Source organism: Equus asinus, chromosome 4 (genome assembly GCF_041296235.1).
Source record: "Equus asinus isolate D_3611 breed Donkey chromosome 4, EquAss-T2T_v2, whole genome shotgun sequence".
NCBI classification, from domain to species: Eukaryota; Metazoa; Chordata; class Mammalia; order Perissodactyla; family Equidae; genus Equus; species Equus asinus.
In genome coordinates this window covers 136,742,442-136,769,851 of record NC_091793.1, presented here as the reverse complement: position 1 = coordinate 136,769,851, position 27,410 = coordinate 136,742,442, and the positions used below count along the sequence as shown (strand labels likewise).

Sequence of the window (27,410 nt, the reverse complement as noted above, 5' to 3'; positions counted from 1 at the left end):
CTCCGCTGCAGGCGGCCCAGTGTTTCGTCAGTTCGAATCCTGGGCGCGGACATGGCACTGCTCATCAAACCACGCTGAGGCAGCGTCCCACATGCCACAACTACAAGGACCCACAACGAAGAATATACAACTGTGTACTGGGGGCTTTGGGGAGAAAAAATAAAATAAAAATCTTAAAAAAAAAAAAAAAAATGAAACTAAAAACAGATCAGTGGAACAGAAATATACCTGTAGACTAAAAACAGACCCAAATATGTATGAGAATTTAGTGTATGATAAGGTGGGCTTTTCTTATCAGTTGGAGAAACAAGACTGAGTAGTCAGTAAATACTGTTGGAACCACTGGCTTTTTATCTGCAGAAGAAAATTAAGGTAACTTTACATATTCTACTTCTGGATGGAATGAAGATGTAGATGTTAAAAAATAAAACCATACATGTGTAAGAACAAATTTAGGTTATTTTTTTCAATAACCTGAGGAGTAGAAACCTGAGGAGTAGAAAAGGACATCACATCAAATAACCAGAAATTATAAAGTAGAGATATGTCTGTCTGCATAATAATTCAACAGTCTTAAACAGCAAAAAACACCGCAAACAAAATTAAGATACATAAGCTGGAAAAAAAATTTGTAACACATATAATAAAGTATTCCTGCCTGATGCATGAAGAATTATTGTCAAAGGATATTTATATTCCATTCATAAAAGAAGAAATAGAAAAGGCCTGAAATGAGTGAAAAGATAGTCAACCACTTAGTAAACAAATTTAAATTAAAACAACAGTAAAATATTTTCTCACCTATCAGATTAGCAAGGACTGCATTTAATACTGGATGTTGGTTAGGATGGGAAAAAGGTACATACAGTGCTGGTGGGAATGTACATTGGACCTTGCTGGAAGACAATTTGTCGGTATGTATCATAAATCAGAACGTACATATTCATTGACCCAGAGTTTTTTGCCTAGGAATTTAGCCTAAGGAAATAGATACACAAATATGTATACTCAAGGATTTTTAATGTAATTTTTTATATTGAAGAATTGAAAATAAATTTTTTTTTTTTTTTGAGGAGGATGAGCTCTGAGCTAACTGCTACCAATCCTCCTCTTTTTGCTGAGGAAGACTGGCCCTGAGCTAACATCCTTGCCCACCTTCCTCTATTTTATATGTGGGATGCCTACCACAGCATGGCGTGACAAGGGGTGCCCGGGATCCAAACCAGCGAACCGGGCCACAGAAGCGGAATATGCGCACTTACCTGCTGCACCACAGGGCCAGCCCCAAAAAGAAATTATTAATAAGTATGCTTACATCATTAGGTAATTGATTAAACTACACCCACAGTGGAGTTCTATGTAGTTACTATAAATGATGTTGTAGCTCTATATTTATTGACATAGAAAAATGTCAACGCATAGCATTAAGTAAAAATGTCAGATCACAAAACAGCAATGATAGTATAGTCCCATTTTGCACTTTCCATTTTGTATGTAAATACATTCTATTTAGTAGACATTAAAATTTCTGGAAATGTGTGTGTTCCCAAAACAAAATAGTAGTTTTCTCTAAGTGTTCAATTCATCAGAGGTTTTCACTTTCTTTTTGTTTCTTTGTACTGTCACAGTTTGTACAGTGACCATGAATTCGTTTTATAATCAGAAAAAACAAAACCATTTTCGTTAAACATCATCATTGGAATCTAGTTTTCTTTTGTCTGTGGTGGAGCATAGGTACTTCTGATTCTCCTACAATGACTCTTCATGTATTGAAAGGTTTCCTATCTACAGAGTAAAGAATCATGCTTCCTTTTTCTTTATAGCACTTACCTTATTTTTTATCACTTTCTTTGTAAGAGGAAGTATAGGATAATTCCTGGGATTAAATCCTGGCTCTACCACTTAACAAGTTTGTGACTTCTCTGGGCCAGTTTTCTCATCTGTAAAAAAAAAAAAAGGATTGTTGTGAGAATTAAGGATTAATTAATACGAAGAAAGTGTTAAGAACAATGCCTAGCAGGTAGTAAACACCTGAAAAACGTTCGTTGTTGTTAACCCTTGGGCTATGTGTCTTCCTATGTACTCTGTCTGCCCATTATCTCTGGTTTTATTTAAAAATGAATTTTTCTTAGATTAGACAGAGAAACACAAATGCCATATGATCTCACTTTTATGTGGAATCTAAAAACAACAACAACAACAACCCGAGCTCATAGATACAGAGAATAGGTTGGTGGTTGCCAGAGGCAGGGGGTGGGTGGGTGGGCAAAATGGGTGAAGGGGGTCAAAAGGTACAAACTTCCAGCTATAAAATGAATGAGTGAAGGAATCTAATATACAGCATTGCTGCTATAGTTAATAATACTGGGGCTGGCTCCGTGGCCGAGTGGTTAAGTTTGCACGCTCTGCTGCGGCGGCCAAGGGTTCGGATCCTGGGCGCAGACATGGCACCGCTGGGCGGGACATGGCACCGCTGGTCAGGCTACGTTGAGGCGGCGTCCCGCATCCCACAACTAGAAGGACCTGCAGCTAAGATATACAACTATGTACGGCGGGGTTTGGGGAGATAAAGCAGAAAAAAAAAAAAAAAAGAAGAAAGATTGGCAACAGTTGTTAGCCCAGGTGCCAATCTTAAAAAAAAAAAAATAATAATACTGTATTGCATACTTAAAAGTTACTAAGGGAGTAATTCTTAGCTTTCATCACACAAAAATTTGTTATTATGTATAGTGATGAATGTTGACTAGACTTATTGTGGTAAGCATTTCACAACACATACAAATGTTGAATCTTTGTGTTGTACACTTGAAACTAATACTTATCAATTATACCTCAAAAAATTTTTTAATGCAAAAAATGAATTTTCTCAATATCTGTTATTTTAAAGAGTGGAAAGCCTAGTATAAGTAATCTGTGTGTAACTGTTGGTATATACATATATTATCCAGATTCAGAGCTGATGTGCAAAATCAGACTCACAACTCTTACCTGCTTTGCTTGATTTTCTAACAGGTTTACTCATGGGGTAGCAATACCTTTGGTCAACTTGGGCATTCCGATTTTCCAACAACAGTTCCTCGTCTTGCAAAGGTATTTTTGTCAGCTTGATAACTTTTATAGCAACTTATTCCAGAATTTTGAGTTATAACACTTGATATTTCTCCATTTTGTGTTTTAAAAAATTAGCAGACTTCTATATTTGTAACCTAAATTTGTTTTGACGTACTTAAAAAAATTTTTTTAAAAACCTGAAGCTATTTGTTTTCAAGCTAAATGTTCTTTTTTTATGTTAGTTTATGTTTCTTTTCTTCTTAACTGCCACTGTTCATTGAATAGTCCGTTCTTCTGTCTTTGTTTTAAAGGCAAAAATGAAAAAGTTCTTTCTTTTAAAACAAGTATCTCTAGGACTATGGTGTTGACTTCTGAGCTTTATACTACCAAATAATGCCTACTCTTTGAATTCTCACTGAAGTTTGACTTTTACATATTATTTGGTGGTGGTGTTTTTTGCCAGCCCAGTGGCACGGTGGTTAAGTTCATGTGCTCTGCTTTGGTGGCCCGTGGTTCATAGGTTCAGATCCTGGGTGCAGACCTGGCACTGCTCATCAAGCCGTGCTGTGGTGCAGTCCCACATAAAACAGGAAGATTGGCAACAGATGTTAGCTCAGGCCAATCTTCCTCACAAAAAGTTTTTTGTTTTTTTTTAATGTACGTAGTTATAGTATTAAACCTTTTTTTAAACTCTTTTTATTTTCTATAGTGAAGTTAAAAGTATAGATGATTTCTTCACTGTTGTGTGAATTGGTTTTAGTTCAAGTAATGCTATTCAAAGATTGGTAGCTTTTTAGTCCTGTTTAGATGCAGTTCTAGAGGAGTGTTTCTCAACCTTTTTTTCTGCCCCACCTGCAGAAATACTAAATTCTCATTGATAGTATTGACTCCTTATACAAGATTTGTTTGTTTTTTGAGGGATGGTGGGCGGGGAATGTGCATGGTGATAGCCTAATAGAATAAAATATGGAGCTCTTGTATTTGTAGTTTGATTCTGATATCTACCCTCTCCCAAGACATGCTCCCTCCACTGAGTTGTAGAGACTGAAAAAAGATAGTTACCTCAGTTTCAGGAATATGATTCAAATATACGCTACTGTTAATACACATTCCAATAATTTGTGTATTCAGTATGTACTGTGCATCCATCACTATATATGACTTATGTGCTGCCTTTCCTTCCAGTGAACTTAATTTTACTGGGAAGGAAAGTTTTTTTTAAAAAAGTTAGGGAACAGTTATTACTTCTAGCTCCAATCTTAAATAAAATATTTTCGGTATAAAACATTTCAGGGGCCAGCCTGGTGGTGCAGCAGTTAGGTTTGCACATTCTGCTTCGGTGGCCCGGGGTTCGCTGGTTCAGATCCCGGGTACTGACATGGCACCGCTTGGCATGCCATGCTCTGGTAGGCGTCCCACATATAAAGTGGAGGAAGATGGGCACAGATGTTAGCTCAGGGCCAGTCTTCCTCAGCAAAAAGAGGAGGATTGGCAGCAGATGTTAGCTCAGGGCTAATCTTCCTCAAAAAAAAAAAAATTCCGTGGTGTGATATTCAATTTCTGATAGTTAGTCACAAATAAAGATATGGTAAATCATTGTTCCTTGTTTTTCTTTTTTATTTGAATAAAGTAGATCATGCATTTATACAGATGAAGGTTTTGTAATATAGCATGGAGACCCTGGAAATCAAATTTTTATTTAACATTTTAGTTGGCCAAGAGATTACAGTTTGTTATAAGGTTTTAGTTTCATCACTTTTTAACTGTACATACAAAAATTACAGCATCAGAATTTTGGTTTTTTTATTTGGGGGAAGGGTGAGAAAAACATTTTGAAGTCATTTTAATTGTGAATTAAAAGTCAAGGCAGAGTGAGATCTGAATTAGTTTTGATCAGAGACTAAGAAGAAGGGTGTTTCCTTCTGCAAAAGTTTTAATTCATTCTTTGCAAAATTAACAGGAAGTCAGTTATTTGGATAGCTATAAAGTAGTGGAGACGTGCACACACACACACTCACACAAATGCCTAATCACCTAGGATTTGGAGCCTTCTAGACACACAGAATCTAACAGATTAGGGGGATTTTACTTCTCAGTCTCGGGGGCCACAGCTGAAGTTGGGTTTGGAGGTTGGGCCAGTAGTTTCCATAGCAGAACACTTTCTTCAAATGAAATCTTATGTGTAATCCCGTACATAAAACAGATAAACCTGGAACTACTTTATTTGAAAGATGGAGGAGGTGGGGGCAGAGCCCTGGCACGGGCTTTTCCATGGTGGTTCCTGAATCACTATGTGGAATCCTGAGGTTTGAAAACCATTGGTTTAAGGCAGTGGTTCTCAAACCTTTGCATACTTCAGAATCACCTGGAGAGCTTGCTAAAGCACATTGCTGGGTCCCACTCCCCGTAGCTCTGTGGCCTGAGTTTGCATTTCTAACATGTTCCTAGGTGGTTCCTGCTGCTGCTTCAAAGACCACTCGTTGAGAACCACTGGTCTAGGGGATCCATATAGATGGGCCCCAAAGGGGTCCTGCCTGTTTCAGCATCCTGGGAGTTGGCACAGTGAAGTCACATCAGAGAGGTAGTGAGTTCCAAGTGGGAAAACTGAATTTTAGCACACAAGGGTTTAGTTGGCCAGAATGGAATTTAGCCGTGTTAGATTTTCTTTTTACCTTGATTTTTGTGCACATAGCTAGATGTGAATGGACAAAGATGTGCCCTAGCTGTCAGAATAGGGCTGTAGAAGTTTTTGGGTCTCTTAACTGTAGTACAGGCTGAGTCCTGTGGGGACTTCCAAAAATAACAATTAAAAAATCAGATCTATAGTTTTTCCTTTTTAAATTCCAGTTTTTCAGATGTTTATGGAAACAATCCAGTTACAAATTTAAAAGCTAAACAAAGAATTCCTTCCTATTCCTGCATCTTTTCTGGAATTGATTGGGTACGTTGCTGGGTGAGTTTTGCCCTCTGAGATATGACTGACTTTGCACCGTACCTGTTTAAGTAATATTACATTTCACTTCCTGTGGATCTGAATTTTTATCTGATTGTTAACATCTTACACAGGCAATATCTTGCTGTCGTTGCAGGTAAACGGTAAAAATGGAGTCTGGAGTGTAGCTGCAGGCCAGGATTATTCCTTGTTTTTAGTGGATACAGAAGACTTCCAGCCTGGGTTATATTATAGTGGCCGACAGGACCCTACAGAAGGTGACAACCTTCCAGAGAATCACAGTGGTACTAAGACTCCGGTACTTCTCTCCTGTAGTAAGGTGAACAGGAATTGGATCGTAAGGCCCACATTGTATACCACACCAGCAGTCTTGTGTTTTTGTTATTATTTGTGTGGATGCCTAGTATTTTTAAGTATCTCTGACTACTATATTTAAAACTGAAAACCCCTTCCACCCCCCCTTCACTCCTTTTCCTGCCTTATTTCTCTCCATAGTGCATATCACCTTCTAATACACTATATAATTTACGTATTTTGTCTATTGTCTGTCCTCCTTAACTGCAAGATTCCTCAGAGTAGGGATTTTAGGCTCTCTCATTTACTGCTGTATCTTCATAGTAAATACTTTATAAATATTCATTGAATTAATACCCTCATGTAGGAGTATTGAAAAGTATATTTCACAATGAAATTTCCTGACTGCATTCATGGAACTCTCAGGTGAATTAGAAATAGAGTAGAAGAGTTTTTAACTGTAAGTGGGAAGTAAAAATTATAGGGGCCCAAGATGGGCTTGCAGCAGACCTGACAGGCAACCGACAGTGCTGTGTTTCCCATCACTTCCTTTCTTCTCTTAGCTTTTCATTTTATTTACTATTATTTACTCCCTTCTTTTTCATTTGTTGATCTGAATTTCTTTGCTTTCCTGCTTCCTGTCTCTTTTTTCATAAACCTAAACCATTGGCCCGTTTCTGGGTTTTTTTTCCCCGCTAAAGTAACTCACATCCTTAAAGTGATGTGCTACAAAGAAATTAACCCTCAAAGTTAGTACATTCTGGCTTTCTTATTCTTATTGAATAATATATCCTATGGACTTTTTTATCCTTCATGTTTGTTTTTCTGGCTAAATATGTGAGCTATGAATGTATAGGGACAAGATCTTTCTTGCTGAAGGCAACACTGGCCTGACCAATGATTGGGTCTTGACCTCCGCATAGTCTGTTATTCCAGACGTACTAATTGACTCTTTGTAGTTGGTGGCCCTGGCTCCACATTCCCCATGAAAAATTCCACAGTCCAAATAAAGGATGAAATAGGCTGATGAAGGTGCTGAGGCTCTAATATGTGTCTTTAGTTACTATAGGATGTTAATAGTTTATTGGGTCTACAGCTTGGTTGTCTAGTTTAATAGGAATATATGAATAAAGACATCGAATGTTTTTGTTCAGTAAGGTCATGGGTAAATGACAAGAAGTCCCTTTTAAAGAAAATCCCTTTATATTGTACTTTTAAGACGTAGATAACACCTAGACCCTTGACCTTTTGATCTACAGCATAGAGATCCTCTCTGCTCTCTTTTATCATATTTCATGCAAAAAAGGGTCCTGAGACATCTATCTGTATCATTTGCATCTTGATATATTTAGGGTGTCTGTGGTCCTACACACATGTAGTATGAAATAAAAGGTATTGTGGCAATAAATCAAAGTATAGGGGCCGGCCCTGTGGCCGAGTGGTTAAGTTTGTGCGCTCTGCTTCGGCGGCACAAGGTTTCACCAGTTCAGATCCTGGGCATAGACATGGCACCGCTCATCAGGCACGTTGAGGCAGCCAGCGTCTCACATGCCACAACTAGAAAGACCCATAACTAAAATATACAACTATGTACTGGGGAGATTTTAGGAGAGAAAGCAGAGAAGAAAAAAAAGTATAGATGTATGTAGTTGTATATACATCCAGATATTCATATATAACAACGATACACTGGTAAACCAGCTATAAGAAAAGCAAACAAAACAAAATAAGCCCTGGTCTTAGTGTTTGCCAATTTTTTAAGTAATTTTACTATTGCCAGTTTTAAGCTACCAATGGTTTAACAACCAACTTGCAGAATTCCTGACTATTACCACTTGGCTCTCCCCAGCTGATGCGAGCCAGCTTCAGTTATTGCTATTAGTAAATTATATATTATCTTTCATCTTTTCTTCTCTGTTTCAGCTTGGATATATAAGCAGAGTGACAGCAGGAAAAGACAGCTATCTAGCCTTGGTGGACAAAAACATTATGGGATATATTGCCAGCCTCCATGAGTTGGCTACTACGGAAAGACGGTTCTATTCAAAACTAAGTGATATCAAATCTCAGATTCTCAGGCCTCTTCTCAGTTTAGGTATGTAGACACCTCCCCACCTCCCCACCCGATCCTCCCCCCGCCAATTATCAGGACTCTTATGTTGTCCGTTCTTCCTATATCGCAAGTAAAGAAAAGAAGTTTCCCTGACCTGATTCCTGATTCTGTGTTGGTTTTACCTCATCTGCTCCTCAGCCTCTCTGTCCTAGAAATGAGGAACTTTGGACTGGAAAAAAACAATCTCCTGATGTCCTCTGTAAAGTTCAGAGTGATGTAGCGGTCTCATTTTTGGATTGGCTTCTCTGCACTGAATGGTTGGGCTTGTCCCTGGGGCAAGTAGAACAGAAGTCAGTACAAAAAGTTGAAAATGTTAACCAAGGTCTAACTATAGAAGTGAGTTCAATTCCTGACTGTCACTAATTGTGTGAATTTAGATAATTCACTTCCTGTCTCTTGGCTTTAGATTACTTCAAAATGAGAAGAGAGTTAGATTAGCTCAGTGGTTCTCAAATTTGGCTGGGCTTCAGAATTACCTGGATGGCTTTCTTTTTCTTTCAATATATCCATCCTAGGATCTTAACCCTGGAGTCAGAATCTGTAGGGTCCCTGTGAATGTATTTTTAATAAGTTCCTCAACTGACTGGATTCTGCCATCTCTAAAGTTACTTTCTTTAACACTGTGATTATTTGGGTTCCATAGTTGAGAGTACCTCTCAACATGTTAAGTATTCTTAGAAAAGGGGAATTCATAATCTTGAAATAATTAATAATAAATAATAATCATAAGAAAGTATTCAGGTAATGAGTCTTTAGGCTATGTTGTCATCATCATCATTGTTTTGTTATAGAAAATTTGGGCACTGCGAGTACAGTCCAGCTGTTGCAGGAGGTGGCAAGCCGATTTAGCAAGCTGTGTTACCTGATTGGTCAGCATGGAGCCTCCCTGAGCAGCTTCCTTCAGGGGATAAAGGAAGCCAGGAGTTTGGTCATCCTGAAGCATGCAAGTCTCTTCTTGGATAGTTATACAGAGCAAGTATCCAGTCCCGTGTCATGTTCAATCTCGGCAGGGTTATTCTGCCAAGGAGAACAGCTCCTTAATCAGAAGAGACTAGATTAGGGAGAGTGATATAAGGTGATAGAAGTTGCGAAGCAGTATTTTAATCTTATGTCAACTGTAGTTCTGCATTGCTGAAATTTTAGTTTTATCTAAGGGGGAAAAAAGGTTAAAAATAAGTTTTCGTATTTTCTTGTATATTCTAGCAGAGTGATTTATAGTATACTTAATTTACATAAAATGTACTATAATAAATATGGTTCTCTAGAGAACAATTTTGCTTAGTTAAGTAAATTATACTAAAATTTGAGGAAATAAGTAAACTGATTATTTTAAGACTAACTGCTGGGGCCAGCCCAGGGGCTCAGCGGTTAAGTGCACACATTCTGCTTCTTGGCGGCCCAGGGTTCTCCGGTTCGGATCCCTGGTGCGGACATGGCACCGCTTGGCAAAAGCCATGCTGTGGTAGGCGTCCCACATATAAAGTAGAGGAAGATGGGCATGGATGTTAGCTCAGGGCCAGTCTTCCTCAGCAAAAAGAGGAGGATTGGCAGTAGTTGGCTCAGGACGAATCTTCCTCAAAAAAAAAAAAAAAAAGACTAACTGCTGATTGTAAATATGGAGCTGTTCCAATGTCTGCTTTTTACTGTTCTGTAAATAGAAGTTTTAAAGACCAAACTACCTCTAAAATAAAGATATTTCCTTAAGAAAACCTAGGATAGTTATCCAAGGTTCTTTTCATGTTTTTCAAGTAAAATCTCCCAAGTATAGTTGCAAATTTAAATATTTCTCATTTTTTCTTAATTTGTGTTTTGACATTATGATGGGAGGCATAATTTGTGTTAAATTAATGTCTGTTAGGTTGTGCTATCAATGTGATGTGTATGTTTTCTTCTTTCTTTATTCCTACTTCATCCATCCAACAAATATTAACTAAGTTCCCACTAAATGGCAGGCGCTGTGTGGAGCTCCCAGACCACAGCAGCCACAGTGTGGAGCCAGTGCACCTGCCTCAAGGAGCTCATAGTCTGTTGGTGTTTTGTTTAGGTTGTTTTCTTATATAAGTAATATATATTGATTATTGAAAACTATACAAATAAGATAATCAAAAAGATATTTAAAGTCACTATAATCCTACCACTAGAAATAACTATTGTTAATAGTGTATTCCTTTTCAGACTTATGCATATTTGTGCAGATAGATGCATGTGATTTCAATTCTAAGCAAAACTGAATATATTTGAAGCTGTTGTCTGAGAGAAAATACCCTGGTTGGAATCTTTTAAATCACCTTTCAGGCATGAAAAATAACATAATTTGATACCAGTTTACTTTTTTAAACTAGATTTTGTGTGAAGGTTTCAACTTTATTAATTTTTTTTTTGTCTTGTATTCATCTCATAATCTATTTCACTTTTTCTTCCCTGATACTTCAAGACATGCTTGAAAATGCTTTTGTTTTGATACCTTGGGCTATTTTTTTAACATAATTTATTCATATAGATGGGACAAGTAAAAAATCTTGATTTATGAATTTTTAAAATTATTTTTAATTATGGTGAAATTCACATAAAACTAACCATCATAACTATTTTTAAGTGTATAGTACCTTGGGCTATTTTGTTTTTTCTTCTTCTCCCCAAATCCCCCTAGTACATAGTTGTATATTTTAGTTGTGGGTCCTTCTAGTTGTGGCATGTGGGACACCGCCTCAGCATGGCCTGATGAGCAGTGCTAGGTCGGTGCCCAGGATCCAAACCTGTGAAACCCTTGGCTGACGAAGCAGGGCGCGCAAACTTAACCACTCAGCCACAGGGCTGGCCCCTACCTTGGGCTATTTTTAACAGGAATTTTCCTTCTTTCTCAAAGTCAATTGATGTCATTTGCCAGCTCAGGAGTATGGAACTCAAAGTAGTTTATCAAGACTTAATCTCTGGGGCTGGCCTGGTGGCGCAGTGGTTAAGTGCGCACGTTCCTCTTTGGTAGCCCGGGGTTCGCCAGTTCGGATCCTGGGTGCGGACATGGCACTGCTCATCAAGTCATGCTGTGGCAGGCGTCCCACATATAAAGTAGAGGAAGATGGGCATGGATGTTAGTCCAGGGCCAGTCTTCCTCAGCAAGAACAGGAGGATTGGCAGATGGTAAGACTTATTCTCTTACAGTAGATCAATACTTAACCAGACTTTTCTAACGCTGTCACTCAAGATCTTTTAACATATTTTCTTACTTTCTCTGTTATCTGTTTCTGAAGACTTAATTGGGTAACCTAAAGTGAAAATTAGAGAAAATTCTCATTAAAAATCTAATAATTTTAATCATGTTTTCTCAGGTTTGTTAATTTACCAAAGTAAAATCTATCAAGTAAATTCTAACATCTTCTGCATAGCTGTAGGTGTTTTTTTAAGTTTCCTGTTATATTAAGATCTTTACTAAAATGGCTTCCCTCCCCCCAGATTATTGTGATTATCACATAATGTGCCCTTCTCTTCAGTCCTTTACAGTTCATGAATGTTGACATCACAAAAGTTCTGAAACTCATTGGTGAGAAACCAAGAAGTATCTGTTCCAGATGCTTGTTCAAAAGCTCTGAAGAGGAAATTAATATTTTAACACTAATATACGTGTGTTTTCTTTTTTGCTTAAGGTATTGCACATCTATTACAAATTTCCTGGTTATGGGAGGATTCCAGCTTCTTGCTAAGCCTGCCATGTAAGCTAATACATACTTTCCAATTATCATTCTAACAACCAAAGATTATGTTTTATAGTGTTCTGTATTTTTGAGTGCCCGGGAAAAGCTTTGACTTGGTCATTTTACCAAATGAATCAAAGTGTAGACTTTCACTGACACTTATAAAGGACCTGTATTAATAGCCCCTGATTATCATTGGAAGTAGTATGCTGTTGAAAAAGCCACAAGATCTGGTCCTTTAGTGCTATCACTTATTACCCCTGAGACTTTGGACAGCTCTTCACCAAATTGAGCTTAATTTTTTTTTTATCTGAAAAATGATGATGTTCTCTCCCCGGTTGCAAGGAATAAATAATGTATGTGATGTTACAGAGAAAAGTGCAAAGTGTTGCACAAATACAAAGTTTTTGCATTTAGCTTCTGGATAAGTAATAAATATATAAGCCCTTTACATGAGGCTAATCATTCTGAACTGTGTAGTTCTCAACAAGTGTTGATCTAGCAACAAAGGCAGCTTTAAAGCGTTCAGTTATATTTTGAAAGTAAACATTTCAGATGTGTACTCACGACTCATATTTAATAGAAGTTAACGTTTTGTCATGTTTGCTTTTGATCTTACATCCTAATAGGAAGAGTAGTAACATCTTTATCTCATTTCTTGTTTTAAAAGGAATACTTTTAATATTTTACCATTAAAGATTACCTCAGTTTTTGGTAAATATCGTTTATGGGGTTAAAAAGCTCCCTTTTATTCCTAAAGGTTGAAGAGCAATTGATTTTTTTTTTTAATGGTAAGTATCCTTGGATTCCCAAGGTAAATTCAGTGGTCTTTTTTTTTTTTTAAAGATTGGCACCTGAGCTAACATCTGTTGCCAATCTTCTTCTTTTTTTTTTTTTTTCTTTTTTCTTCTTCCTCTCCCCAAAGCCCCTGAGTACATAGTTGTATATTCTAGTTGTAAGCGCCTCTGGTTGTGCTATGTGGGATGCCGCCTCAGCATGGCCTGATGAGCAGTGCCATGTCCACACCTAGGATCCGAACCAGTGAAACCCAGGGCAGCCAAAGTAGAGCACATGAAATTAACCTCTTGGCCGTGGGGCCGGCCCCCAAATTCAGTGGTCTTTATGTATTAGTTTTTTTGGTTTTTGGGGTTTTTTTGCTGAGTAAGATTTGCCCTGAGCTAACATCTGTTGTCAATCTTCCTCTTTTTGCTTGAGGAAGATTCATCCCGAGCTAACATCTGTGCCAGTCTATCTCTATTTTGTATGTGGGTCACCACCACAGCATGGTGGCTGACAAATGGTATAGGTCCACCCCTGGGAACTGAACTCAGGCCACTGAAGCAGAGCATGCCAAACTTAACCACTAGGCCATGGGGCCAGCCCTGTATTAGTTTTTTAAGACATTGCTTGGATTTAATTTGCTAATATTTGAGATTTTCGCATCTATGTTAATATGAGGTTTCCTTCTCTTCTGTGCTTGCCCAATTTTGTTAAGAGGATTGCACTAGCAGTTATAAAATGAGTTGGGGAGCTTTCTCTCTTCTCCTATTCTCTGGAATAGTTTGAAAGAGACAGAGATTATCTGTATTTTGAAGATTTGGTGGACCTCATTTGTAAAAATGTATGGCCTTCATGGGAGCATTTCCTGTAGAGAGTTCTTAAACTACTGATTTAATTTCTTTAATGAATAGGTCTGTTTAGATCTTTATTTCTTCTTATGCCTTTAATTATTTATATTATTCTGGAAAATTGTTCACAGCATCCTTGTTTTCAAATTTATTGGCATATTATTCCTACCATTGTTTTAAGATGTTTCACTTCTATAATAACTGGACTTATACCCCCTATTTTTCATTCCTTTTTTTTCCTTTGGTGAGGAAGGTTCTCCCCGAGCTAACATCCATTGCCAGTCTTCCTTGTTTTGTTTTTTTTTTTTGCTTGAGCAAGATCAGCCCTGAGCTAACATCTGTACCAATCTTCCTCTACTTTCTGTATGTGGGATGCCTCCACAGCATGACTGGTGAGTGAAGTGGGTCCACACCCAGGATGTGAACCCATGGACCTGGGCTGCCAAAGTGGAGCATGTAGCACTTTAACCACTTGGCCATGGGGCCAGCCCCCAGTTCCTATTATTATTTATTTGAGCCTTTTATCTTTTCGTCTTGGTCAGTCTTGTAAGCACTTTACCCCTTTTTATTACTCTTTTCAAAGATTAAGCTTTTATTAATCCTTTCTTTGTTTTCTATTTCATTAACTTCAGCTTTTTATTTCCTTCTACTTTCTTTGTCTTCACCTGTTAATCTCTTCCAACTTCATGAGTTTAGCATTTAGTTCATTAATTTTAGAAACTCTTTATTTTTCTAATGTATCCATCTAAGGCTATAAGTTTGCCTCTAAATGTTGCGTTAGCTGTATCTTAAAAGTTTTGATACATTTTGTTTTTATAGTCATTCAGTTCTAAATATTTTTACAGTTCCCATTATTATTTCTTCTTTGACTTATGTCTGTGCTCATTCGTTTCCAAAATATAGAGGTTTGGCCTTCATTTTTTTAATGGCAGGTTAAACAGTGTTATATTTTAACCTTATGTATTAATTTTAAAATCCCTGATCTTGCTGTTTTGTTTAATGTTAATGTAATGACACCACTTTATGTTTTTTACTTTCAGCTTTTCTGCAGTGTATTGTAATGTTTTTGTATATTTCTTATAAGCAGCAAATGGGTGGACTTCCTGCTTTGTGATTTTTTCCGTCTGAGAGCTTCTGGTTTTTAAATGACAGGTTTACACTTGTAATTTCTGATTTTGCATTTATTATATATCTGTATATTATAATGACTAAAAAAGCATATCTAGGGGCCAGGCCGGTGGCATAGTCGTTAAGTCCACGTGCTCTGCTTTGGCAGCCCATGGTTCACAGGTTCGGATCCTGAGCATGGACCTAGCACCACTTGTCAAGCTACGCTGTGGAGGCATCCCACATAAAATAGAGGAAGATTGGCACAGATGTTTGCTCAGCAACAATCTTCCTCAAGCAAAAAGAGGAAGATTGGCAACAGATGTTAGCTCAGGGCCAATCTTCCTCACCAAAAACAAAAGCTTATTTAACCTTTAGTGTTGGTGAAATGCTGAATCTTGGCCAAAGAAAATAGTGGAAAATGACTGCAGTCAAACCAGTAGTTAAATGAAGCAGAAAGAAAATTGCAGTTATTTTTGCAAATAGTAATGCTTGAAGAAAAGCAAGTTTAATTACAGGAAGATGCAAAAATAGGTGAAGACTTGTGGCAATTTAAATGAGAAGGCCTTGGGGGCTTCTTGAAGGACTATGGCAGTTGCTGACGCTGGTGCCATATTATGCTTTATTAATATTCCTTTAGTATTTCAGTTGAGTTCATAATACTCAGAGTTGACCTGACTCCTTGTTAGAGCAGCTATATCAGTGACATATGTGACATATGTGAATGCCTTTTGCTGGAGCTTGGACAGTTTGGAAAGCAATTAATGAACACTGATGACTCCGAGCTGTGGCAGCAGATATGAAGTCTCGATTTGGCCAGCATTTCCCAAGCAGGTGTTATGAATCCCAGGGTTTTATGTAGTCAAAGTCAGTAATTAATGTCTTTTTTCACCCTCTATTTGCAAAGTCTATTTTTAAAATTATTTTAAAGAATTCGTTTTAAAAGAGAACAGTTTGTGGGGGCCTGCCCCATGCCTGAGTGGTTAAGTTTGTGTGCTCAGATTCGGCAGCCCAGGATTTCATGGGTTCGGATCCTGGGTGCGTACATGGCACCGCTCACCAAGCCATGCTGAGGTGACATCCCACGTGCCACAGCTAGAAGGACCCACAACTAAAAATATACAACTATGTACTTGGGGGCTTTGGGGAGAAAAAGGAAAAATAAAAAAATCCTTAAAAAAACCAAAAAAGAGAACAATTTGAGAAACTTAGGGATAGCCAGTGAGCCCGGATGGCAGTTAGTGGGTCTCGGATGATGATGCTCAGGCTCTCATCACTCAGTTGCTCACCTCAGGCTAGTGTGGTGGTTTGACCATCATATAGGTTTTCTTTTTAATATTGTGATAAAATACACATAACATGATATTTATCATTTTCACTATTCCTAAGTGTACAATTCTGTGGCGTCAAGTACGTTCACATGTTGTATAAACTGTCACCACTTTCTATACACAAATTTTTTTTATCATCCCCAGCAAAAACTGTACCCATTAAGCAGTAATTTCCCCTTTCTCCCTCCCTCCAGCCCCTGGCAACCTCTACTCTACTACCTGTCTCTATGAATTTCCCTATTCTAGGTACCTCATATAAGTGGAATCAGAGAATGTTTGTCTTTCTGTGTGTGGCTTATTTCCCTAAGCATAATGTTTTCAAGGTCCGTCCATGTTGTCACATATACCAAAATTTCAATCCGTTGCCTGACTAAATAATATTCCATTGTATGTATATACCACATTTTGTTTATCCATCCATGTGTCAATGGATACTTAGGTTGTTTCTAGCTTTAATATATTTATCTTTTTGAGTAACAAATGCAAAGCTAGCCACATAAGAAAAGAGCAATATTGCCACTGTTAGATTAAAAACTCCCAAGAGAAGATAAGCTACACTGAGTCTCTGGTTCAGGTTTCCTGAGTGCTTATCAGGGCCCTTTTTGGAAAAGTCTGTAGGCAAGGGCATGAGTGAGTCCTGAAAAGTAATAGAGTTCACAAGAGTTGGAAGATTTCTGGTCTAGTACTAAGCATCCAGGAGAAATGTGGTCTGAGGGAATATGTTTGCCATGTACTGCTTCCATCTCGCAGGAGCAAGTCAAAGCAGAGCACTTGTGTAGGGTTAAACGAGTGTCCTCAGCTGATCCCAGCAGCACAATGTGGAGGAGGGTGCAGGAACACCACACAGGCCAGCTGTAAATAACAGTCTGGGCCATGCTCCCCGGGACACTCTGTCAGAGGCCTTAATTACATTATGAAAAAGTCCAACTTGTGCCATTGAACTTTTGGGTTGCTGGAAGCCGTTACATATTTTTCCATCTTTCCAAGATTATGTTTCATAATTTCAGAGTTAAACATCTGTTTATTCCATAGCTCTCTAAGGGATGATAAAATGATTCATTCTTGCCTTGTAGTCTCATGTGACATTGTTCTATTTGAGACCTTGTAGCTAAGAATTATACACAATGCTTGTAAATCGCTCAGGGCATTACCTGGCACATGGTTATTGCTCAGTAAGTGGCAGAGAAGGATTATTATTCTGTCCCGCCAACACTTACTTTACAAATCTTTTAAGTATTTTGGTCTGATGAGCATAATCTCAGTAGGTTATGGATCATCATTAAAATTTGCAGTAAAATTTTAATAATGAACTTATATAAAAATGAATATAAAAACTAAATGTTGGCTTCAGTTTGAAATGCTTTTGAAGATCTCAGCATTGAAATCTTCACATGTAATATGCTTTACTGTTTGCTGTTAATTGTAGTACTGGTATCTACAGTTTCTTATTCTCTTGTAATAAACTCTTATTAGATGATCAACAGTTGAAGCAAAAAAGAAGAAATTAGAAGTGTTTTAATATTATATGCCAATTCTGTTTGAGCAAAGACCTTTGTTTTTCCTCCAGCATTTTTGTGTAGCTCTACTGATTAGAGCAGTTAGACTTGCTATTAATTGCTGTGACTTTTGGCTTGGAAATTAGCATGTAATGGCATCAGCTGGTCTCCAGTTATTCCCTGAAACTGTAGGATGTATGATGCATTTCCTAGAATTTCAAGCACAAATCTGTGATTAACCATCTCTGTTATTATAGAGTTACTGTTGCCACCATTTGCTACTTTTTATATTCAACGATCCTATTTCATAGGCAGGGAAATTCTTTTAATTGTATGTGGCTTATATCATTGTATTTTTCTTCTGCTACTTTCATAATACCTAGAAATGTGCGTTCTGAAAAAGCTAGTATCTAATGAAATATTTCTATTCAGTACTGTCAATACCAAAATGATTAACTGAATCTCTGTTTTTCTCTACCTCCAGTGATTTCCTAAATAAAAACCAGGAGCTGTTGCAAGATTTATCAGAAGTGAATGATGAAAACACACAGTTGATGGAAATACTGAATACTTTGTTTTTCTTGCCAATCAGACAACTTCATAATTATGCAAAAGTTTTGCTAAAGCTTGCTACTTGTTTTGAAGTGGTAAGCTCCCATAGAAACCCTCTTGGATGCTTGGGAAGCCAGGGATTATGTTTGTCTGTCTGTTTGGATTGTGCCACCCCAACATCTGGAGCTCCCATAATTTAATATGCATATCTGTCTAAATAAATTTATTTTTCTTCAAGGAAATGAAAGAAGTATGACTAGGTAAATCTAACCTTCTTTGCTGTGGATTCAGTTTCCTCTCAGGGCCTTATCAAGATTAATTGTATTCATTTTATGAAACTGTCTGAAGTCGAGACCCACTTATGCTACCTATTTAATATTGTCAAAGTTTATTGAGTGCATAAAAAAAAAGTTTACCAAGTACAAGTTACACAGAGCTGTTTCCCTGGCTTTCCCAATGATGACACACACCAGTGAGGCAGTGGAGTTACCACCTGGCCTGGATCACGATAGACTCATGCCAGCTGTTTGGGTCACCTTAGTATATGCTATGAGAAATCACAGTGTTACAGGATGGTTTCACATGTTAACTAGTCCACTTTCTGTATAAAATTAGTTAGGTGAAGTCCTGGAAGATTAGCACCACTCTAGGATATTAGGTGTATCTTAAAGTTGGTCTTGAGACATTCGCCTTTGAAACTGTACTGAAATGTGTAGTTTCATTTTGTTTCCATTCCGAAGGGTTCCAGAGAAACCATAATGACTCCAGGGTCAATTATACTTTAGAATGTTTTTAGTCTTGGGATCTGTCTCCTTATCTGGACAGATTTCAGTCTCTAGAGTGACCCAGGAACTGATGTGAGCTTTCTACATTTGATCCTACTGTGGTCTTGTAGATCTTTTCTTTTAGTCTGATTTCAATTTTAGCCCAAATTGATCTAGTTTTAGCCATAAAGGTTTGAGCTACACAAGTAACTCAATGAGATACAGATTTTACCTCAATATGCCCTCAATTAATCAAAAATCTTTCTTCCCAGATCAGCTTGGAATTGTTCAGAGAGTCTGATATTGTACTATTTCCAGTCCACTATTACACAGTTCTGTGTAAAAATACCAGACTCTTTAGTCTGGGATTTAAGACCCGTTAAAATCTCATACCGTCTTCTGTTTCTAGCTTTATTTTCCTCCCTGTGTCCTGCATGTTGGTTCAGATTCCCTGGGTGTAGCTCTCATATGCTTTATATTTGCTTCCTGAAACATCCTACCTCCATCCTCTGTGGGAAACCTTCAAGGCCTGGGACAAGTCTTTTTCTCATGAAAATGAAGCCCCCTCTGACTATACCACATTTCCTCCCATTTCCATTTCTCAGTTACTCCCTCCTCTGTGCTTTGCTGTACTTTATCTCTCCATTATTCTCTTGTCACATTATGTCTGTGGTCCTTAACCAGGGTTGGGGATCAGAATCATCTGTGGAAGTTTTTTCCAAACACATGGCTGTGTTCCATCACTGCAAATTGTTGGTTAGTAGGTCGAAGGTACAGTTTAGACATCATAAAAACATAAACTTCTCTAGATAAAAGTAATAATACCCAATATTTATTCAGTGCATTTCACGTGCCAGTTACTGTTCTAAGTAAGCATGTTATGTATATTCATTTAATTCCCACATCAACCCTGTGAAATAGGTATTCTTCTTATCCTCTTTTTGCAGATAAGAGAATTGAGGCACAGCTGAGAACTGGTCAAGCTAGAATTCATATCCATGCACTCTGGCTCCAGAGTCTGTTCTCTTTAACCACTTTACTATGTTGTCTCTTGATAGATAACCTGTTAGCAAAACCCCTGCATTATTCTGATATATTGTCTGTTTTCTATCTTCTCTGCCTGATTCTAAGCTCCCAGAAGACAAAGATTGTGTCTTGCTTGTTTATCCCTAGTGCTCAGGAGAATATTCTGTATGGAGTAGACACTGTTAATTGTTTCTTAAATGAACAGAAAAAATGAATACAAATGACTCTAAGAATTGTGGAATGTAAAGTAATTACTCATGGCTGTGAGGGATCATCTTTCATCTTACCTTCTACTCTCCCTCCACGTGGCATAGCAGTTAGACCCTCTCCTGCAGCGGGTTTTCAAAGCTTGGTCTCTAGACCCTTGGAGGTTCCAGAGACCCTTTCAGGGGTTTTGTAAGATGAGATTATTTTCAGGACAATATTAAGACATTTGCTTTTCCTCTGTGTTGTCATTTGTACTGATGGTGAAAAGTAAAGATGGGTAAAACTGCTGGCTCCTTAGCATGCATCAAGGCAGTGGCTCCAAACTGTGCTCGTGGTCATTATGTTCTTTGCTGTCATACGCTCGCAGTTAAAAAACAAAATAAGCAAAAATATGCCAGTTTTGGGGCTGGCCCCGTGGCCGAGTGGTTAAGTTTGCGCGCTCCGCTGCAGGCGGCCCAGTGTTTCGTTGGTTCGAGTCCTGGGCGCGGACATGGCACTGCTCATCAGACCACGCTGAGGCAGCATCCCACATGCCACAACTAGAAGGATCCACAACGAAGAATATACAACTATGTACTGGGGGGCTTTGGGAAGAAAAAGGAAAAAATAAAATCTTAAAAAAAAAAAAAATGCCAGTTTCACTTAAGAATATTCTTGATGAAGTGGTAAAAATTAATTTTATTTAACTTAAACCATTGAGTATAGATCTATTTTTGAGATACAGTTGACATATAACATTATGTTAGATTCAGGTGTACAACATATGATTCAGTATTTGTATATATTGTGAAATGACCATCACAGTAAGACAGTAAGTCTAGTTAATATCCATCACCACACATAGAAGTATATCTTTTTTTTTTCCTGAGGAAGATCAGCCCTGAGCTAACATCTGTTGCCACTCTTCCCCTACTTTGTATGTGGGTCACTGCCACAGCATGGCTGATGAGTGTTGTAGGTCTGTGCCCGGTATCCAAACCCTCAAACCCAGACCACCAAAGTGGAGTGTGCTGGACTTAACCACTACACCATGGGGCTGGCGCCTAGAAGTAGATCTTTTTAATATTCTGTGTGGTGAAATGGGACATACACATAAAGTAGCTCTGCTGCATATCCAAGTATGCAGCAAGTAGGGAGATTTTTCAAGGAAAAGCACAAAATTGAGGTTTGAGTTGAGAACTGCTTTTTTTTTTTTTAACTTGAAAGAACGATTGACAGATAAACTATAGTTATTTAGATTTGGGTATTTGGCAGATATCTTCTCAAAAATGAGTAAATGAGTCACTTCAAGGAGGACAACTGACAGTGTTTGTTGTCAATGATAAAATCTGAACTTTTAAGCAAAAATTAAAATGTGGGAAACGTATCTGTCACTGTGAGTTGGCAGTTTCCCACTACTTAAAGACTTTCTCTGATAGATTGGTGATAATATTAACATGTGACTTTTGATGTTGTATAATAAAATGTATCAACATTTGGAAGGTCTGCATAACTCATTGAACCAATATTTTCCAAATGTTCCAGTCCACATGTCATGCATGGGTAAAAGATCTGTTCAAAGTCTAAGATAGACCAGTGGAGTAACAGAGTACAATAAGTTCCATCAATGTAGTTTCACATTCAAGCTACTTTTAAGAAACTACCACTTAACAAGTTTGGGGTTGGTTTCAAAGGAGAGTATCCACAATTATTTGAAATGACTATTAAAATACTTCTCCCTTTTCTGACTATATCTTTATAAAGCAAGATTTTCTTCATATATTTCAACCAAACAGCGTATCGTAATAGATTAAATGCCATAGCAGATGAGAAAAATCTAGCTGTCGCCTTTTAAGCCAGGTAATAAAGAGATTAGAAAAAAATGTAGAACAATGCCACTTTTCTCACTAAACATTTTTTTCTGTTTTGGAAAATACAGTTATTTTTCATTTAAAATATTACTGTATTTAAAGTGAATTAATAAAGGGTTTTTTTATTTCTCAACTTTGTTTTCTAATATGGTAAGTATCAATAGATGTAACCCACATAAGCAAAGCAGAGGCATTTTGAGACCAAAACATGTGAGAATTCCTGCGCTAGTCCGAGTTCGCTGCTCCTTGCCTCACTGGTAACTGCTGGTGTTTGCTTCTTTCTCCCTTGAGTTATTCCTCTATTTTATATGAAACTATATGTAATAGAATTTTCTGGAACAAATCTTTTTGCTCAGCTCCCTTTAGTGTAACATGTCTGTTCTTAGGCTGGATTTCCTCCCTAAACTTAACACTACATGTCTAAACCACTCTGAGGCTACAGATTCTGGACAATTGTTTTATATTCTTTTTTTTCCTCCCTTAATTATTTGCCTCCAGACATCTCCAGAATACCAGAAGCTGCAGGATTCCAGTTCTTGTTATGAGTCTCTTGCTGTCCATCTCGGCAGGAAAAGGAAGGAAGCAGAATACACACTGGGCTTCTGGAAGACCTTTCCTGGAAAAATGACGGTAAACCATGCCAATTGTCATTACCCCAGCACGCAGCAGGCATCTCCGTAACAACTGTCATTATTTTCTCTCTTCCTTACTCGTTTATGGTAGTAATGCTTCAATGAGCCCCTTTCTCAGCCTGGTCTAAGAACCACAGCAGTGGATGCTCTAAACATTAACATCTTCCCTAAGTTATAGGAATCCTCTCTGAACACGTATTTCACCTTCTTTTATTTGTTCCTGTCTTCTTTTTAGTCTCCTTTGAGCACTGATTTTTTGAAATGTTTGGATCCCGTGTAAATTAACACCAAACTAAGCTATGACCAGTAAATTTCCTTAAATGTGATTTATATCTTTTTCATTTTCTCTTTGCCTATTAAGTAATTTTGATTGATTTTGTACTTGTTTTTAATTCCAGGATTCCTTGAGGAAGCCAGAGCGTCGACTGCTGTGTGAGAGCAGTAATCGAGCCCTGTCTCTGCAGCATGCAGGGAGGTTTTCTGTGAATTGGTTCATTCTCTTTAATGATGCCCTAGTCCATGCCCAGGTAGGCCAGATTCCTAACCTTAGAGGCCCTGGGAGGTGGAGCACTATACTTATTTAATTAATTGTGCCATCAGTTTGCATTAAAACTTATGATGATTTTGCTGGAACTAATGACTAGAAGAGAGTGTTTAGCTTGCATGCATAGTACGGGCCAGATTTCAGGGAGTATTTTTGGTATCCAGCTTGCAAATGAGTATCAGCCATGTGAAGGGGTCCTTGCAGCAGAGATGAGACCCATTGGGCTTGGCTATGTCATGGGAACTATGTGGCTGAGATGGTGGCACCTGTGTGGACTTAACCATTTGAAAAGGGTTATGCAGCAGAGACCCCCAGGGTCCACGGGGGCTTTCTCAGATGTTTCTCCATTTTCTTTGTTTCAGTTCTCCACACACCATGTTTTCCCTTTGGCCACACTGTGGGCAGAGCCACTTTCTGAAGAAGCTGGTGGTGTGTAAGTGTGCCACCCTGCCGTTCGCCTAATTCTGTCCCTCTGTTACCCAGGTTGTTTCCTTAGACATGACAAAGCTCAGGAGACCTCCCCATTCTGCATAAATGAGACTCACCTCCCTAGCACAAAGGTAGTAAAATGGCCTGTGGTAAAGATCATGGCAGATCATGACAGTGGTAAAAGGGCTGCTCCATTGCTCACATCCCCATTGTTCAACACAGAGCAGAGTGACTGTGTCTTTTCTTTCTCCCACTGTGGCAACCAAACCCAGGGCATGACTGCATCTACATTTGACTTCTACTCCTCTTGAAATAAACAAGTTGCTTTTCATATTTGAGGATTAATATTGTGATGACAGGTTGTCCTACCCACTGATATTTATCCTTGTGAATGTTTTAGGAATGGCTTAAAGATAACTACACCTGAGGAGCAGTTCACTCTCATTTCATCAACACCCCAGGAAAAGGTTAGTTCATCATGGTATTTTCTTTTAATCTTTGGCCTAGCTATTTCTGTCTCTTATCGTAGTAAAGAAGAGAAAAAAATTGTTTTTGCTTGGCTAATGATTCATAATTATGTCTGATAAATCTTCGTTAAACAAAGACTAGATTTTTGTTTTTGTTATTTTAATGTGACTTAATTTTAAACATATAGTAGTGAATTCCAAGAGCCAATCAGCATTATTCAGTTAATAAGAAAAGTATTAGGAGACAGAAAAATTACTGATACCAAGGAAACTTAGCAGGATTTAAAGCAATGCATGATGAGTTGTTGTCTCAAGCTTATTGACATTTACTTTTTGCTCCTAGACTAAATGGCTCCGGGCTGTAAGCCAAGCTGTGGATCAGGCTTTGAGGGGGACATCTGATCTTCCGCCTTATAGTAGTGGCAGCAGTATTCAGAGGCAGGAACCACCCATTTCACGCAGTGCCAAATATACTTTCTACAAGGATGCTCGCCTAAAGGATGCCACCTATGATGGACGCTGGCTTTCAGGGAAGCCTCATGGCAGGTGAAAATGTTTAAGATTTATGCCTGGGGTGAGGATGATAGTCTAATTACTGAGAAAGTATTGATTATATATGAAACATTAATTGACATGTATTATTCTTTGCTTATGTATTCCAGAGGGGTTTTGAAGTGGCCAGATGGAAAGATGTATTCTGGCATGTTCAGGAATGGCTTGGAAGATGGGTAAGAAAATTGTGTAAAACAGGAAGATAAATTCAACTTCAGTTACAAATTACATTATTTTGTGTTCAGAGCTATTTTTGAAACAATCGGTAGATTTCTGTTTTGTTTCTTAGAAATACGTCCAGTGTATTAGGGCTCATAATGCAGATGTGTGAACATGGAGAGACCTAGGAACTTAGGCTACAGCTATCGTTTACCGAGAGTGAGTTGTTTACTGGGAGAGCCATGTGATTTCAAGTTACACAGCCTTCCATATGTTAAAATGAGACTGTGTTTTCTATCCATTTCACACTTGTGAAGACTGAGAACTTTGGGTAGTGTTGTTGGCGAAACTTTTGAGGTAGTAGTGCCGCCTTGACACAAAGGACAGAGAGAAATTTTCCTTTCAGTAGTTTTAAAGCATCTTTAATTTCTGTCATATGCTAAAGAGGAAATCTTCTAAGTGGTATGTTATCCTAATGGCACTCAAATGACATTATTTTTGTATAAGCTTGTTGTGTTTTCTAACACTATAGTACATTTACATGATAAATTTGGCAGTGAAGTATTTCGTATCATGTTAGAGAAGTAATTTATTTTACTATTCAGTCATGCGCCACATAACGATGTTTCAGTCAGTGATGCACCACATATAGAGCAGTGGTCCCATAAGATTAGTACCACGTAGCCTAAGTGTGCCATACCATCTAGGTTTGTGTAAATATACCCTATGATGTTCTCAATGACGAAACTGCCTAACGCATTTCTCGAAATGTATCCCTGTTGTTAAGTGATGCATAAACGTATAAAAAAAGATTATTATAGGAGCCAGGCCTGTGGCCTGATGGTTAAGTTCCACGTGCTCTGCTTCAGTGGCCCAGGTTTGCAGGTTTGGATCCCAGGCACAGACCTATACCACTTGTCAGCCATGCTGTGGCAGTGACCCACATATAAATAGTAGAGGGAGACTGGCACAAATGTTAGCTCAGGGCTAATCTTCCTCAGCCAAAACAAAAACAAAAAAAAGATTATTATATATATTGGGTAGGTGATCTTTTGTGTGTGATAATATAAATGTTTATGAGGCCTTTGAATCTCTTTTTAATGGAATTTTAGAATGAGAAGAGACTTTAGATAATCTGATTTACCTCCCTGCTTCTACAGATGAAGGAGCTGGGTACTGGACTTACCCAAGGTGATGTGGCTCATTAGTGGCAGAGATAGGTTTAGGACACAGGTTTTCTGTTTTTCACTGGACTTGAGATAAAACACCTAATCTCTCTGTGTAGTAGAGTCCCACTCCTCTAGGACTTGCCAAAGAGCTTAGGTTATAGATATGACTTAAACCAAGACTTCATTTACCCCTTTCCTCCTATAGGTAAGTCTTTTCTCTGATCTCCTTGTTAAAATGTTTACAAATGTATACATACAAAAGGTGAATATGTCATAATTGCACCTTCTGATTTTTTACTTTTCCTTGGCAGGTATGGAGAATACAGAATCCCAAACAAAGCCTTGAACAAAGAAGACCATTATGTGGGCCATTGGAAAGAAGGAAAGATGTGTGGTCAGGGAGTCTTTAGGTAATAACACTGGAAAGGTTGTTAGACTGGTGTTGTTTTTTCAAAGAATTATATAAACCTAAATGTTTGTGTAGCCAAAATTTTCCAACGAGTAAGTTTTATTTACTCTTCTTATGACTGCAACTGTGTAAAGTCTTCTTTTAAAGATCAACCTCGGGGCTGGCCGAGTGGTTAAGTTCGCACCCTCTGCTTCAGTGGCCAGGGTTTCACTGTTTCGGATCCTGGGCACGGATGTGGCACCACTCATCAAGCCAGGCAGAGGCAGCATCCCACATGCCACAACTGGAAGGACCCACAACTAAAAATATACAACAACTATGTACCAGGGGGCTTTGGGGAGAAAAAGGAAAAAATAGAATCTTTAAAAAAAAAGATCAACCTCTTGTCTATCACAGGATGAATATATTAGGTTATTATTTAGTTCTTAACAAAATTGTACAAACTTTATAAACTTTGACTTTCTCATAGAATCTCCTAAGTGTCTTGCCTGTAAATTTATCTTCTATTTGTTATATGATTCTAATATGGACAAAACTTGTCATTCTTTCAGAGAGCGCTCATTTCATTTTCCCAAGAGGGACTGAACACATTTTTTTCCCATGTTAACATAGAATGCCACCCATGATGTCCTAACTTTTTAGCCTCAATCATTGAAAAATGAAATTTTTAATTGTTGAAAAATAATCATATAAACAATTATAGCTACCAGTGAGACATGAGTATAGTTTTGAATTTCCTAAACTTTGTAAAAATGAACATCAGAATTCGATGTGCTTGTGATCTTTATCCATTCTTTCTAACCACAGTTATGCCTCTGGTGAAGTGTTTGAAGGTTGTTTTCAAGATAACATGCGTCATGGTCATGGTCTCCTACGAAGCGGAAAGTTGACTTCCTCTTCTCCCAGTATGTTCATTGGCCAATGGGTAATGGACAAGAAAGCAGGATATGGTGTCTTTGATGATATCACTAGGTATGGTATTCTGCTT

General features: G+C 38.0%; 1 protein-coding gene across 10 annotated transcripts in view; it reads left to right on the top strand.

Annotated features, from left to right (window-relative positions):
- The window catches only part of ALS2 (alsin Rho guanine nucleotide exchange factor ALS2), a 73,100-nt gene that overhangs the window by 25,464 nt on the left and 20,226 nt on the right, over positions 1-27,410 (top strand). For 4 of the 10 annotated variants that reach the window (XM_070508399.1, XM_070508396.1, XM_070508398.1 and 1 more), the window contains exons 8-21: positions 3,013-3,090; positions 6,141-6,341; positions 8,222-8,393; positions 9,203-9,383; positions 12,053-12,118; positions 18,147-18,309; positions 22,560-22,691; positions 23,092-23,220; positions 23,600-23,670; positions 24,067-24,133; positions 24,477-24,679; positions 24,796-24,861; positions 26,325-26,423; positions 27,230-27,394. In XM_070508399.1, coding sequence (XP_070364500.1) covers positions 3,013-3,090; positions 6,141-6,341; positions 8,222-8,393; positions 9,203-9,383; positions 12,053-12,118; positions 18,147-18,309; positions 22,560-22,691; positions 23,092-23,220; positions 23,600-23,670; positions 24,067-24,133; positions 24,477-24,679; positions 24,796-24,861; positions 26,325-26,423; positions 27,230-27,394 — 1,793 coding nt within the window. Of the gene's footprint in view, positions 1-3,012; positions 3,091-5,499; positions 5,633-6,140; positions 6,342-8,221; positions 8,394-9,202; positions 9,384-12,052; positions 12,119-18,146; positions 18,310-22,559; positions 22,692-23,091; positions 23,221-23,599; positions 23,671-24,066; positions 24,134-24,476; positions 24,680-24,795; positions 24,862-26,324; positions 26,424-27,229; positions 27,395-27,410 lie in introns of those variants that run through there. The other 6 variants (XM_070508401.1, XM_070508400.1, XM_070508403.1 and 3 more) reach the window with 5 other exon arrangements.